At 44.8% G+C, this 13925-nt stretch overlaps 1 protein-coding gene across 1 annotated transcript in view; it reads right to left on the bottom strand.

Moving 5' to 3' along the window:
- Nucleotides 1–1797: 1797 nt before the first annotated feature.
- Nucleotides 1798–13925, bottom strand: part of sbf1 (SET binding factor 1) — a 38579-nt gene continuing 26451 nt past the window's right edge. Inside the window, exons 22-41 of the mRNA XM_030774818.1 lie at nt 12314–12506; nt 12022–12149; nt 11656–11831; nt 9485–9621; nt 8895–9102; nt 8437–8654; nt 8144–8266; nt 7625–7720; nt 6642–6814; nt 5937–6113; nt 5606–5707; nt 5170–5355; nt 4298–4424; nt 3786–3916; nt 3269–3508; nt 3037–3144; nt 2727–2932; nt 2502–2589; nt 2169–2300; nt 1798–2046 (exon numbers count right to left, since the gene is read on the bottom strand). Coding sequence (XP_030630678.1) covers nt 1948–2046; nt 2169–2300; nt 2502–2589; nt 2727–2932; nt 3037–3144; nt 3269–3508; nt 3786–3916; nt 4298–4424; nt 5170–5355; nt 5606–5707; nt 5937–6113; nt 6642–6814; nt 7625–7720; nt 8144–8266; nt 8437–8654; nt 8895–9102; nt 9485–9621; nt 11656–11831; nt 12022–12149; nt 12314–12506 — 3048 coding nt within the window. The 3' untranslated portion in view covers nt 1798–1947. The remainder of the gene's footprint in view (nt 2047–2168; nt 2301–2501; nt 2590–2726; nt 2933–3036; nt 3145–3268; nt 3509–3785; nt 3917–4297; nt 4425–5169; nt 5356–5605; nt 5708–5936; nt 6114–6641; nt 6815–7624; nt 7721–8143; nt 8267–8436; nt 8655–8894; nt 9103–9484; nt 9622–11655; nt 11832–12021; nt 12150–12313; nt 12507–13925) is intronic.

Below are 13925 nucleotides of genomic sequence, written 5' to 3'. Positions count from 1 at the left end.
AACACTGGTTGTGACAAACACAGGGGCAAAAGACTGGAGACCTGCTGACTCATAACGGTGAACCCCAGGGGGGTAAGTTAACCTTGGGCAGAGATGAAGACACTTAAGACTCCAGTGTCCCTCCTAACCATATGAACATTATGGCTTACACAGAATTAAATGCATCGTATTGTAAAAACATTTTGTGATCAGAGAAGTGCCAAGGCTCTAACAACAGGCCCTGATCCACCGTTCTGTCTGTGGTAGCACATGAAACAGAACAGTTCTTATGAAATGTATGTGAGAAATCCAATCTGATGGTGGAAGACCACTGATGAGCAGTACTATCTGCTCCTCGGTTTTAAAGCCTTGTTTCCAGTATTTCACTCCGAAGTTTGAAAGGTTAGTGTGGGAGGTTACTGCTGGGTCATCCAGGATCCAGTCTTGTGTCACTGAGTTGTGTAAACAGACACTAGTATCTCTGAAGGGGCAAGCCCAACCCCCTCACCCCCCTCTTACCCACCAACCCTATTTTATGTGAGACTTTCATCCTTTTGAATCACCATCGTCTTTTGTGCATAAATTAACAACTAACAACAAATACATCCTCCTTGTTAACAACAAATACATCCCTCCTAGTCCTTCAGCATCCCTTAAATTCTCAATATTGACAGTGGTTTTCTGCAGAAGCGAAATATGAGAAAAAAAAACAAAAAACAGATTATAATGCGCTTTGTAAACAATCTAATCTGAGAATTTAATCTCCACCTGGCATTTTTCAAAACTGATCATGAGGGCTCACGGTTGTCACAGTATACTTAAGCAAGGAATGGGAAATAAACTTTTTTTTTTTTTCCAACTGAGATGGAGAAAAAAAGAGGCTGAAAATAAAATCCTTCATGAACCGTCGAGGTCGTCCTGCTTCTGAAGGTGCATGGAGACAGCATGCATGGCCACAGAGACATTTCTCTAGCATAACACTCTCGCCCTCGCCTGGTGATGTAATTCCACCAAACAGAGCCAAACTCAACTCCACCAGACAGTGAGATGGCAGGTCAGTCAGCACTGATCTGGATGAGATCTGTTGACTGGATTTGTATGTTGCTATTCCATTCAAGCAAGAGAGAAACTTGCAGGAAATGTAGAGGAGTCAAAGGAGCATCAGGACCATCAGGAGAATAAAGGCTCCATTTTCCCCCAGCAAAACACTGGAGCAGTAAAAACAGCGTAACATCTCATATAGCACGGATGACACACACCGAGACAGGCCTCGCGTACTGCACACAATAGTAAATACATTTGTTTTCTCATGAATAGTATATGAGAAAAAGTGACTAGATAATTCTTGCAGCTGTGTATATAATAAGGTAAACAGTATTTCTGCCCAGCTCAGTGCAGCTTTGCTGAGGGGAAAAAGGAGCCAGTGTGCTGTGGAAGGGAAGAGGCCCATGCATAGCTGGGTGATGGTGTGGCAGGTCTTTGAAAGTTGTATGGTCAAAGGGAGGCTTGTTATGCATGCTGGTCTGTGCCGATGCCTCTGATTTTATTTGTCTGTGGAGTCACAGTCTGTAAAACCCAAAGAACGGTGACATGGAGCTGTTTTCCGCTGAACACGACAGAACATCCGAGGAGGGGAAATAGTGGTTAGTCTAAAAATAGAGTGGCGGCAGGAACATGACGAGACAACTTTGTCTTTGAAAGGTTATCCTTTCTCAGATTTTTTTTTTCTAACTTTTTTTTTTTTTTTTTAACAAAAACACTGACACATGGTGAAGTGTGACATCATTCAGTTCGACACCACCAAAAGAGCTTCAGCCTGGTGAGGCCACACCCTCAACTTATTTTCTCACACTCCCTTTCAATTGCTAGGGGGAGGCCAGCGATTGGCTATAAGCGCTGTCCATCAGGTGCTCCAGCAGCAATCCAAGAAGTTTTGAAGCTTGATAGGTCTCTAATCCATCTCCCTATCTATGCATCAGATAGGCAACTCTGTATACTGTCCATCCACAACTGTGCATTCAGGCTGTCTTGAGCACAAAAGTTATACACTCTTTTGGTCGTCTTGAGCTGCCATTGGAAACACAAAAAGTTAAGAAGATAAGAAATCAGTGAGTCATTCTATTTTTTCAATACATTCTGTTAAATACATTTAATGAATAGATAACATTTAATAAATCTAAGGTACTCACATCAAAGAAGGCTTTCTCCTCTATATTTTTGGGCGCTCCCATTGTTGGGGTACCTAGAACTACAGATTCCACCTCAGCCAGTTCAATCACCCCCTTACATTCCTTATCCTGCCTCGACTCATAGTATCTCAGCTGAGTAGGGCCAGAGAGAAGACAGAATAAGACACAGAGTCAGACACCTACACTTATACAACATAATACAAGGACCAATTAGAAAAAAGCCATTCTGACAGGCTTGTTTCTCCTTTTGGTTAATTAGCTTTGTCTGAGACTTGAAATACATCTTCACCAGATTATTTCTTCTTCACATTTAACAAGGCATCAGCGATGTACCTGGTGCTTTGTCTTATCCAGGACAAACCAGCGTGGTTTCCATGGTTTCAGCAGCGCTCCTTTCTTAAATAAGATGCCTTCAAAGCTCCTGTGGTAACAGAACAGGAAAAAAAAAGTTGAGACGACAAAACCCTGACGTTAAACGTGCATCAGAAACGTATAGACAAGACAAGTCAACAGTGTGAGAATTTCCCCTCTGTAAGAGAAGAGTGGCTGGACGCGCACCTGTTCTCACTCTCCGTGCTCTGGAACTGGCTGTAGAGCGTACTGGTGCTGGGCCGTCCTGCTGCCGGGGTGGACGTAGCGCTGGCCTCACAGTCCAGACCCAGATTAATGGAAGAACCAACACCACTTTCCTGCAGGTACACGCCTTGAGAGCGACGCTGGTGACTCAGATTAGACGACATGAGCAGAGAACTAGAGAACGAGTGCTGTAGAGACAGAGGCAAAGAGAAAAAGTGTGAGAAGTTCCCAAAATGAGATGAAGAATCGGGGCATGCTGGGGCTACGCAGCAGCTTTCTCGCTGGGACTTACTCTGCTCTCCAGCTTGGACTCGGCGCGTTGCGTGGTCTTGATTTTATCCCAGGTCTCTTTCCACTTCTCTGACACCTGCCCCAGCTCCGCCTCCAGACTCTGCAGGTCCTACAGATTACAAAGTGGAAGCGAGTGAGAAAGAGGGAAAGAGAAAACGCGTGCCTATATGTGCAGGCTTTACGCACTGCGCCTTGAGGGTGTGTGTGTTACTGCCTGTAATTTAGGCCCTCACTTGTAGCAGCTTGGTGATGGCATCTGGAACCACTTTGCTGCGGTTGTCGTAGCACGGCCAGACTATTCTGCGCTGGGATTTGGGCGCGGTCGTCTCAGGTCTCTCTCCCCCTTCCTCGGTGGGGTGCTCCTGCCGCCCTCTCACCAGCTCCCAGTCGTACGACGGGCTCTCAGACAGCGTCTCCTCCGTGTAGAAGTCCCACACCTTCAGGTTCGAGACGAAGCTGTAGGGCTTCAGGACCTGGCGAAACAGACGACGAGGGGACAGTGATACCTACTCACCACTAGATGGCATGAAACTACCATAAAATAGTACCGTTCACGCAAACCTAAAACTATGACACATTTTTAAAACCCTAAAACAAAGGCAACAAGTTTATTGTATAGCTTCCTGTCTGCTGACATTGGGTCATCACATTCTATTAGATTCCACCATTCCTGTTTACTTAACAGATTATCTGTTTAAAAGCTACACAGACAGTAGATAAGAGTCAGCCAAAATCAGCAGGTGTGCTCACCTCCTCCTCCTCTGGGGCAAACATGTAGTTGTAGAAAATGGGCGTTTTCTTGTTGAGGCGGTCTATGTAATCCCACACTGATTTACACACCTGTGGGCTCCTCCTCTCTCCCTTCTCCTCATACAACACCCCTAACACAAAGACAAAATATGAAGAGTGAGGCATAATTCTTTCAAAAGGCTTGGTCCACAATATTCCAATACACTCCTTTATTGTGCAAGGTTTGGATATGTGTCTAAGTAAGTATATAATCAAACAGAGGGCATCAATTTCTGTGTTGTTCAACTCCATCCACGTGTTAGCTAAATCAAACAAAGACCATTTCTGGGTGATGCAAAACCAGGCATCTCCTATTCGGAAGTTCACCAAAATGAAATGTACTGTGCGCAGTTTTACACGAATTCCCCCGTCATTCATGGAACAATGACGTGAAGAGGACAAACTGTATCGCTGGTTTTCTTTGAAGTTGCCGTTTTGTGGCATTTGTCTAGTTCCACTCGACTGATCCTCACCCAGCTCGATGCGCTCGTAGTCGGAGTCCAGCAGGAATGTTCGGAAGCGGTTCGACACATAGTGATAGGCCAGGAATTTCAGGTAATACTGACTGAACTCAAACTCCATGGGGAACTGAAGATGGATCTGTGGGGGTAGAGAGGAAACAAATGATTGAATACATTTAATACAAACACACTACATGCTCTACTCAACGCAACATATCAATCGCACAGTACCTTAATCCCAAATACAGTTTCACTTTTAGAATGTGCACAGGCTTAATAAACTCTTACAAGTAAAACCTTAGAAGTCACTGATCCAGACACAGCTTTTATCAGATCCTACAAGCTTCTACAGTCCTCATCACACAACACTACATAGTGCAACAGCTATGTCTTTTCCATGGGTAAGTGTGTGGTTTCGCCATAAAAACAATACAGCCCTGCACGACACCACCACACAATAATAAAAAAAAGACAATTAAAAAAATGATCAATCACTTAATGGGGGGGGGGGGGGGGGGGGGGGGCATAGTTTAACTGAACTGGTAACTACTATGAATAGCACCATTGTTATGCAGCAGGAATTGCTCCTTCAAAAAACACGTTACCAGTCTGCCAAAAACAGCCTAGATGTAATAAAAAACCTACATCTATGCCAAAGCTACAGTTCAGGAATACAAAGCAGGAAATACACTCAAGCAAATGTGCATAAATGGGCATGCACATATCCAAGCATTCACAAGGTGTGTATCTACACACACACAGCTGCACGGAGGATATACCCAATCACACGTGAGCAATTAATGAGGAGTCATAAACGCCAAGTGTTTACGGAGCATGCAGTATACAGCACCACCAGAACAGTCAACACACACACACACACACACCTGATGCACACAATCGAGGAACTGAAGGAAGATAGGAGTGAAGCCGCTGCTTTGACTGGCCAGTGTCTGGGCTCCGCGGTGGCTGAAACGATGACCAAACGACAGCCATTCTTTCTCCACCAGGAGCCTGAAGCCGTCAAAGGTACGGTAGTATGGATCAGACAGCAGCTGCACCAAAGACACCACCTACAGAGGGGAGAGCACACACACCCTTACAGCAATGCTCCTGTGCATGTGTGCATGTGTGACTGTGTTTAGGTGTGTGACTGTGTGTGACTGTGTTTAGGTGTGTGTGTGTGTGTGTGTGTGTGTGTGACTGTGTTTAGGTGTGTGTGTGTGACTGTGTTTAGGTGTGTGTGTGTGTGTGTGTGCGTGCGTGTGTGTGTGCGTGCGTGTGTGTGCGCGCGTGTGTGCGCGCATATGCATTCAGATGTACCTGAGTTGTAACGTCCCAGCCGTCTTCTAGACTAACCATGACTGAAGAGCCTGTGTCCAGCAGCTCCACTACCAGAACTGACACCTGCAGTACCCTGTGTAGCTACAATATTCACACACACACACACACACACACACACACACACACACACACACACACACAAACATCAGCATCCCACTAAAGTCATTCTTAAGAAAAGGTAACAACGGTCTCCTCATCCACCCCCACATGCCATGTCAGAGCCGACCAACACTCCAACAGTTTGTTTTTAAGACCGGCCTCAAGCGTTTTAATTACAAAATCACAATTAAGCAGTTCAACGGTTATATACCAGATTCATCCACTCCGACTCCTCTAAGCAGCGGTGAAAGGTCATGTTGGGGTCCGCGGAGGCGGAGCTGGGAACACAAGCCTTCATCAGTTTCTTAAAGCTGTTCTTCACTTGTCGCACGTCAAACACTTCAATGGGCACCACCTCCCACTGCTGGAACGAGTCCTGTTTCCCACCCTGTAGCGACCAGAGCAACACAGCCGTTACCAGTAAGCCGGTACAGTGATAATGAGCTATGAATAACATCTGCAGAGGCAAGTGCAGGGTGGTCAAAGACAGATACTATCATTCCCTTATCTGAACTCTTAAATGGATTACATTGATGTTGATGCCACTTTATGACAGCAAAAAGTGCCGTGTCATTGCAGACAAAAGCTATGCTCTTACAATAAGGAAGGAGCCAAGTCAGTGTTACAGGAAGTTTTGGGTTTTTTTTGTCAGAGCTCGTTTAACTCCCGGGAAATCTCCAGATATCAGTTGATCCGGGATTTTACAATTGTTCTTTAGTTGCGTGTTGAGTGCTGTGTTGCACGAGTCCCTCAGTTTACGACGAGAACTTGTTTTGAACATATGTAATCCTGTGTAATCCTACGCCTATTTGAGTGACTGCCTCGAATGCAATACTTATACGTATGCCTCACTTCACAGAGAAACAACCAAACAATAACAAACCATTATTGCAAACACAGGTTTTCTATCAGTCACCTTGAGTTGAGACTTGTCTCCGATGATGTACAGATACGCTCGCTGCTGCCGGAGGAAGTAAGATTCGACTGGTCCTCCGTTTGGCTGTGGTGACTCTTTCCCAGCCAATCGGTTCCCGACATCTGGATTATAGGCGCTGAGCCGTCCACTACCACGGATACTTCCCCATTTCCCTGTGAGTTACACAGTCAGTCTCAGAACATATTCACATCTGACTACCAACGTGGGGGAAAAAAAAAGGCTTCTACAAAAACAAGGGTTAATCTGGTTGGACAGAAATTTAACTGTCAGTTTCTAATCAGCGATCATTTCTTTGACAAATCAGCAACAACAGCAACAACAAGGACTAAATCAAAAATGTAAGAAACAAGACATCAGACACAGAACAATCTGCTGAATTTTGTGGACAACATGCAGGGGGATGGCAGGTGATTTGTAAAACGTGGTGGACAACACAAAAGTTAGCCCAGAGACAGGAACGCATGGACGACGACATCATAGATAGACTGGCGCTGACATCAGCGGTAAGAGGCTTGATTGATTAGCTTTCAGAGCAGGGTCGAGCCTACTGTACCTCTGGCTGAGCTGCGGGCCTTGCCTGAAACTCTAGGCTGAGAGAGTGAGATGACCCTTGCCCTCTGACCCAGCACTATGGTCAGATAACACAGAGATGGCCATTACCAACAGCACAGACATACAGCGCCTGTAAACACTGGCTCACCAACTTTAAGACACATGAGCACAATGGAAGTATGAACTAACATTTTCACAGGCTTTTCTCTTCCTAGTCTGTCTTGTCACTGAGTGGCCATATTAAATGACTTAAGGAATGGAGCCCATTTTGCATAATTATACTGAAGAGAATTCTCAGAGGGGGTTGGACAACAGTGATTAAGCATCACTGATGAGCTCTCTGAAACCCCAACCTGCAACACACACACACACGCGCACGCACACGCGCATTTAGTCAGATCCGCTCTCACCTCCTCTGCTGAAGGTGCCTTGCATGTCCTCTTTGGAGCCCATGACCTGTTTCATAAGGGCACCGATCTTAGGCTGCCTCAGCTTGTCTGATGAGTCTGGAGCACAAAGGGGGAGACAGATAAGTGATAAGCATGCGTTGATTCAGCAGGTTAAAGCCCTCTACAGCCATAGTGCATCTGACACAACAGCACGAACCACATTGACCTCATTTCAAAGAACTCGACACATGATTAGTTCAGAAGCACTTTAGTCCCATTTTACAGTTTGTCACCGTGGAGCAGAAGTTAAACTGAGAAACAGAAGAGCAAAGTTTAGAATGAAGTTCAGTACAGCAGTGTGATCTATCACAATGACCACTGATCTATCTGGAAAGGTAAGTTCTAAGACCTGTCATTGTCATTTTCAAATGCCCTCCATTTGAGACTCTTATCTGAGTCCTAATGTAATGCGTGTAAGACTTCCCTGTAGGAGCTTGGGTGTGTGTGTGTGTGCGTGTAAGTTTGTGGTGGTATACTGACCTGAGGTGCTCATGTGTGTGGAGGTGAAGCCACACAGCGTGTTCCTGCCACCGGCCTCGCTGTAGGAGGGCATGGAGCTGATGATGGCCTGCACATACTTCTCCTGCTCTAGACTAGTGGAGTCTGCTTGAGAGGGGCCTACAAAGACACACAAAATTGTCTCTCACACACTAATGGAACACAACAAGATCTTGCTCACGTACGACGTTCTTAAGTAATAAAAGTGAAACTATGTCATATTAAACATAACAGTAAATCTAAAGTAGAGACAAAATAAAGCACATGATGCTAGCTCCAGAGGTCTCTTGTCTCACCAGCAGTGGGAGCATTGGGCGATTTGAAGAAGCCCACCACCCCTTTAGCGTGGAGGCCAGCAGAACGCAGGAGTACGGCCTTGGTTCTCGAATTCCTCCAGCAAACCACAGGGAACCGGTTTTGCCGGTAGCAACGAGAAATGCGCTGGATGGTAGAGTCTGGAATACTCTGAGGCACGATCAATAGACCGGGATAACTGAAAAAGTAACACATTAAAAAAGTACTGTCAGTCAACAGAGTGGGATAACTGAAACACAGTTACAATAACACATTCATAAAGTACTGTATCTCAGGGTAAAACCGTGGTCAGACACACCTGAGTAAGACACGGAACAAATAAGAGAAACATAAGAAATCTACATAAGGAGTGATAAAAGAGCGCTCCAGTAGAATAAGTGCCTCGATATACTGAAACCTTCCTTTGGTCTAGTCTCACCTCCTGCAGACAGTGTACATGCGATTGACAGTGGATATGCGGAAGGGTTCGTTTTTGGAGCGGGTCAGGCTATTACTGAGCGTGCCCAGTCCCAGCCTCTGGTAGTCACGGCAACAGGCCCGCTCCACCACGTTGCTCATGGTCTGGCGGTCGGAGGATCGGATGGTGGAGGAGAGGGTGAGTGAACTCTGGTCCAGTTCCTCAGACACTGACCAAACAAAATGAAACAAAGGACATCACTGGTTACCAATTACAACAGCTCAACCATGCCATTGATTCAATGACATCAGCAGTTCCCTGCAATGATGTCAGTACTGCTGCACGCAAAATCAAGTTATAGATTTACCAGAAGCTTAGAGCACGCTTTTGATATTTGCCAGGAATATTGACACTAATAAAACTTTACGACATGTTGGCACACAGCTGGTACTGACCGTAGTCAAACACTAGCTGAAAACCAATTCAGCAATATCCTTATTCCGTGTCCAGCTTTCCTCATGAGTCAAACAGTGGTACTCCAATCAGCCATTACATCTGATCAATGAAGTCCCCACGGCAGTATCTGACTCCGCTAAGTGTTTGTGTCCTACCTGAGATTTCATCCTCGTCAAACTCTGACTGGAAACTGCTCCGGTTTTCCCAGGTTGGTGGAGAGTACTTTTTCCTGGTTACATATTGCCTTCCAATGGTCCTCTTTGCACTTTTCACCAAGTTCTTAGAGAGAGTTCTAGAAAAACAATGAGGATGAGTTTACACATCATGACACCAGGGTATAACTGTGGTTTTAAGGTAGACTCAGCATGTTACTTTAACCATAGTGCACAGAAAGTTACATTACAGTGCAAGCAAACAGATCTTTTTCATTTGTGTGTGTTTGTATCTGTGAAGTTCTTCAGTTCTTCCACACCGTAGGAACAACAGGCTTGTAAGTCACTCTACATCAGAACATCTGCTAAAGTATTAAATGGAACTTGGGAGAAATGTAATGTAATTAGCATTTAAAAAATACGGTGGTGCTCCATCTCTATTATAACCATCTCCACCAATAAAGCAGCTGAAAAAAATACTTTATCCATGCAACGAGGGCCAGTAAGAGAGTCATTTCTCAGAGACACAGAGCTACATAAACACTAAGGACAACTACTGTGTGTGAAGCTCTTGAACTCAGATTAAGCTGTGGGACAGAGACACATATGAGCACTTCTAGGGGGGTAAACTCTATTATGGAAAACAAATGAATCCCGTCCGTTAACACTAGTATTTTTTTATGAGGGCGGGCAGCGCTCTCTATCGCTGTCACCCTGAGTAATGCTCAAGCATGAGTTAAACAGAGGAGCCATCGTATTGTCCAGTACTGAATAATTCATCGCTCACTCTGCCGCTCTTTTACAGGCCAACTGGGAACACACACACACACACACACACACACAGACAAAGCACTCAAGTCATCCAACGATTCAGAAAGGAAACAGAGCCTAAGAGAGAGAGGCTGTGCGTTCCAGCGGCCTTATGTTTAGCAGGCGCCAGTGACAGAGACAAATCCTGACTGCTCAAAGTGACTGAGCATTTATGCACACAACAAACTAACTGTCTGGCACATAAACAAAACAACAACACAGATAAAGCTGTGTTTACAGAGAGACCTTCATATTGCCATGGCCTTTCGCTGTGTCATGATGAACCCACAATGCAGACTTTTTAGTGTGAGTTTGCTTTTTGGGCTTAATTGCCTAGGCAACTAATAAAACTGTTCGATACTGTTCAAAGCAATAAAAAGAGGATCGGATTCTCTGTTGATCCAGTTTCTCTTAATTCTCTGAAACGCTCACGTTGTTTGCTCCAATGTTTGTATTAAGTGCTTCACTGAACATTAACTTGACAATCATTCTCGGCTGAATTTGGCTCCTTCATAGGTCACTCATACTTGTGGATTCTGCATATTTGTCTTTAGTGTTCAGATACCGCTCCCAAGAAGAGTTCAAATCTTACACTCACTACTTCATTTCTAATACAAAATGAATTTGGTAAACATTAGATCTGACAGCTTGCAGAAATACCCAGATATAAAAATTTTGGGACAAAGGTACATCTATCTTGAGAGTTAAGAGGAAAGTAGGATGGGGGTTGTGGTAAAGGTTAGGGTTGTTTAGTAAAGTCTGTGTAAAGAGATGGAACATCATTCACTGTCAGAGCCTCAGTGCTTAATAGTCACTGTTGTGAAATTAATGTTTTTGTTTTGGTGACTCACAAAACTAAAAGTGACAAACAGCTGCTCTTCCTTATTACTGAGAAGGTTTCAGTTTGAGTCATAGACTGATACAGCAAGATTTCTACAAAGGGTCCTGTTCATGTCTAAATTTAAAGACAGGAATATAATCATTCCCATGTGCTATTACTTTTATTTCAGACCACATTTCATCAGCAGAGAATCCGTAATCGTGTGTCTGGAATACAATCATCAGAGAGCATGAAAGAGTATTCCAAAAGTTATTCAGTAACTATTTACTCTGGATGGTGTTTGCCATTTATCACCAAACACCAAATCTATCACGCAATCAGAGGAATTCAGCTTTTCACATTTTCAACACAAGACTTAGAGAACTGCACACATGGGTTCTTAAGTAGTCACTTATAGTTCCTCACTAGCGCTTTGTAAGCATAAGCAAAATATTTATATCTATTTATGAGAGAATGTGGGTGGGTGCCTGTGTGTGTGTGTGTGTATGTGTGTGTCTACACATACATAGGAATCCTGTCTTACTTTAAAGACTGGTTCTTGTCCTTGGTCTTATGTTCAACCACCAGCTTGGCTGACTGGCCCACAGTGAAGGCGAAGGTACCCTGAACATGCTGAGGGTAACGCAGTTTGTGCATGTGCTTTCTAAACACCTCCGCAAGATCCGACGCCACCTCCTCATCAAACGCAATCTTTAACAGCTACACAATGAGAGGGGAGAAGCGGGGTGAGGGAAAAAAAAAGGTGTAAGAGTGTCACATCAACAAAGATAACAAGAAACACACAGGTGGCTACAGCATCAGGGAAGATGATCTGCTGAGTTATCAGCTGAGTCCATGGAGCTCTCAGAAGGACTAATTCAAACCCAGCTGGTGGGTGAGGGCACAGTACCTGGAAGGTGCAGGAGCGAAGCTGCAGGCCATCCTGGATGAACTGGTCCATGGGCAGGTTTACAGAGATCTTCTTCTCCTTGGTAAGCGAGGCAATGGGGAAAGAGCGCGTCACCACCTGTTCTCCAACTAAAACCACACACACACACACACACAACTGTCACCAAACCACACACAACTATATCATTCTGCAAGTGTGAGAGTGATTTACAATTCCACAATCTTCATATTTTATAGTAAATCAACCCTTTTGACCCTAAAGCAATTCAAACGAATCCACACGCGGTGCCTACCCAGAGGATCAGTGGGCGTGCCCTTGAAAATGAGGCGGTATGTGGTAAGGAAGATGGCCCCCTCAGCAGGCAACAGGGCAGGCCCACCCATCAGCCCTGTGGCCTCCTCACGGCCATCCGCGACCAGATGCACCCGCATGCCGTCCATCACCAGCTCTTCCCCTGGCAGCAGAGTCGGCCTTAAAAGTTTGGGCTGGACAAGGGAAAGACAAAGAAAGAAAGCGGAAAAACAGGGAAAGCAGACACAGGAAAAAGTAAGGGAGAGAGAGACAGAGAAAGAGAGAGAGAGACAGAGAAAGAGAGAGAGAGAGACAGAGAGAGAGAGAGAGAGAGAGAGAGAGAGAAGAGGGTTAGAAATAGAGACAGAGGAAGGTAGCTTGTCAGTAGTCTCTATTGAGCCAACAGTTCTGACTCACTCTTGTTGTCATGCTATACTGTTATACCCTACAGTTGTGGTTAAGACAGGGTTCTGTAATTCACAACAAGCACATTCACCCAAACCACACACCATTACCAGCATGCAGATGTGGATACCCAGACACACGCACACACATAGACACGTACACCCAAAACAGAGGAGGAAAAGAGGCCATTAATCTTATGACAGCAACCACACAGCGACGGCCATTTCCTGATTATTTCTCATTCTATTGCTCAAGTGTTGAGCAGCTCTTGGACACATGAAATATTTCTCATGGCTTAGAATACCGTCTCAACATGACTAAGAAATACTCCGGTCTGAGTTTTTAGTGGTTACAGATGTACACCAAACATGCTCACAGGCAGATTCTCTCGCTGTGTCACAGATTGGGGCAAATCAGACAGATAATTCTTTTGGGAAATGTATGCTAAGTTTATGGCAGGTGAATGAACTAGTGACTAAAAAAAATTCACATCGGTCTCCCTCCATCCCTAAAGATGTTCAAGCAGCTTGCAGAAGGTATAGCTTTCTAAAACAGAGCAAAAGCACATTCATAATTCAAAATGAATTATAGGTTTCATAATCACAGTAATTATGTCATTTCTGTGCCAAGGCCTCATCAGAGGGCTCTGACCTTCTCGTCAGTGCAGGGCACACCACCCCAAACATACCATGTGGGCTCTGACAACAGTTCTTACTTCAAAATGTTGGTTGTTGGAGGGCTCAGAAAAATTGTTATTTGCAAAAACAACAAAATTATAATTATTGATTCAGATTATCTGCCTCCACCACCAAGCATTTCCCTAAGAACTGAACAGAGCAGAAGAACCATCCTTCAACATGAAGGCAAGACACAAACTATACTTAGTCTGTGACACTTTAGCGTAGTGTTCTGCCAGTCTGTGAGAAGCTGTTTCGGAGCACGATAAAAAACTTGAAGTAGCAGGCCAAGGCGGCTAACGAAAACCATGTGCTGTAGTCATCATATTCCTCTAGCTGACAACATCTAGGAGAACTTTGTGAGAGAAATGTGGTGGGAATTCAGAACTGCTGCCTTTTCATGACATGCCATCACATTCCAGTGCCCCTGTCTCGCTCATGGCAGTGGTGTGGAGGTTTAACGGCAGAACACTGAATTAAAGTGTACTGCTAAGTTCAGCAGGCCACTGAGGTGAAGGGCTGGGCCGGGTG

Source organism: Chanos chanos, chromosome 1 (genome assembly GCF_902362185.1).
Source record: "Chanos chanos chromosome 1, fChaCha1.1, whole genome shotgun sequence".
NCBI classification, from domain to species: domain Eukaryota; kingdom Metazoa; phylum Chordata; class Actinopteri; order Gonorynchiformes; family Chanidae; genus Chanos; species Chanos chanos.
The sequence above is the reverse complement of the archived record's forward strand: the minus strand, read 5'-3'. Positions and strand labels throughout refer to the sequence as shown.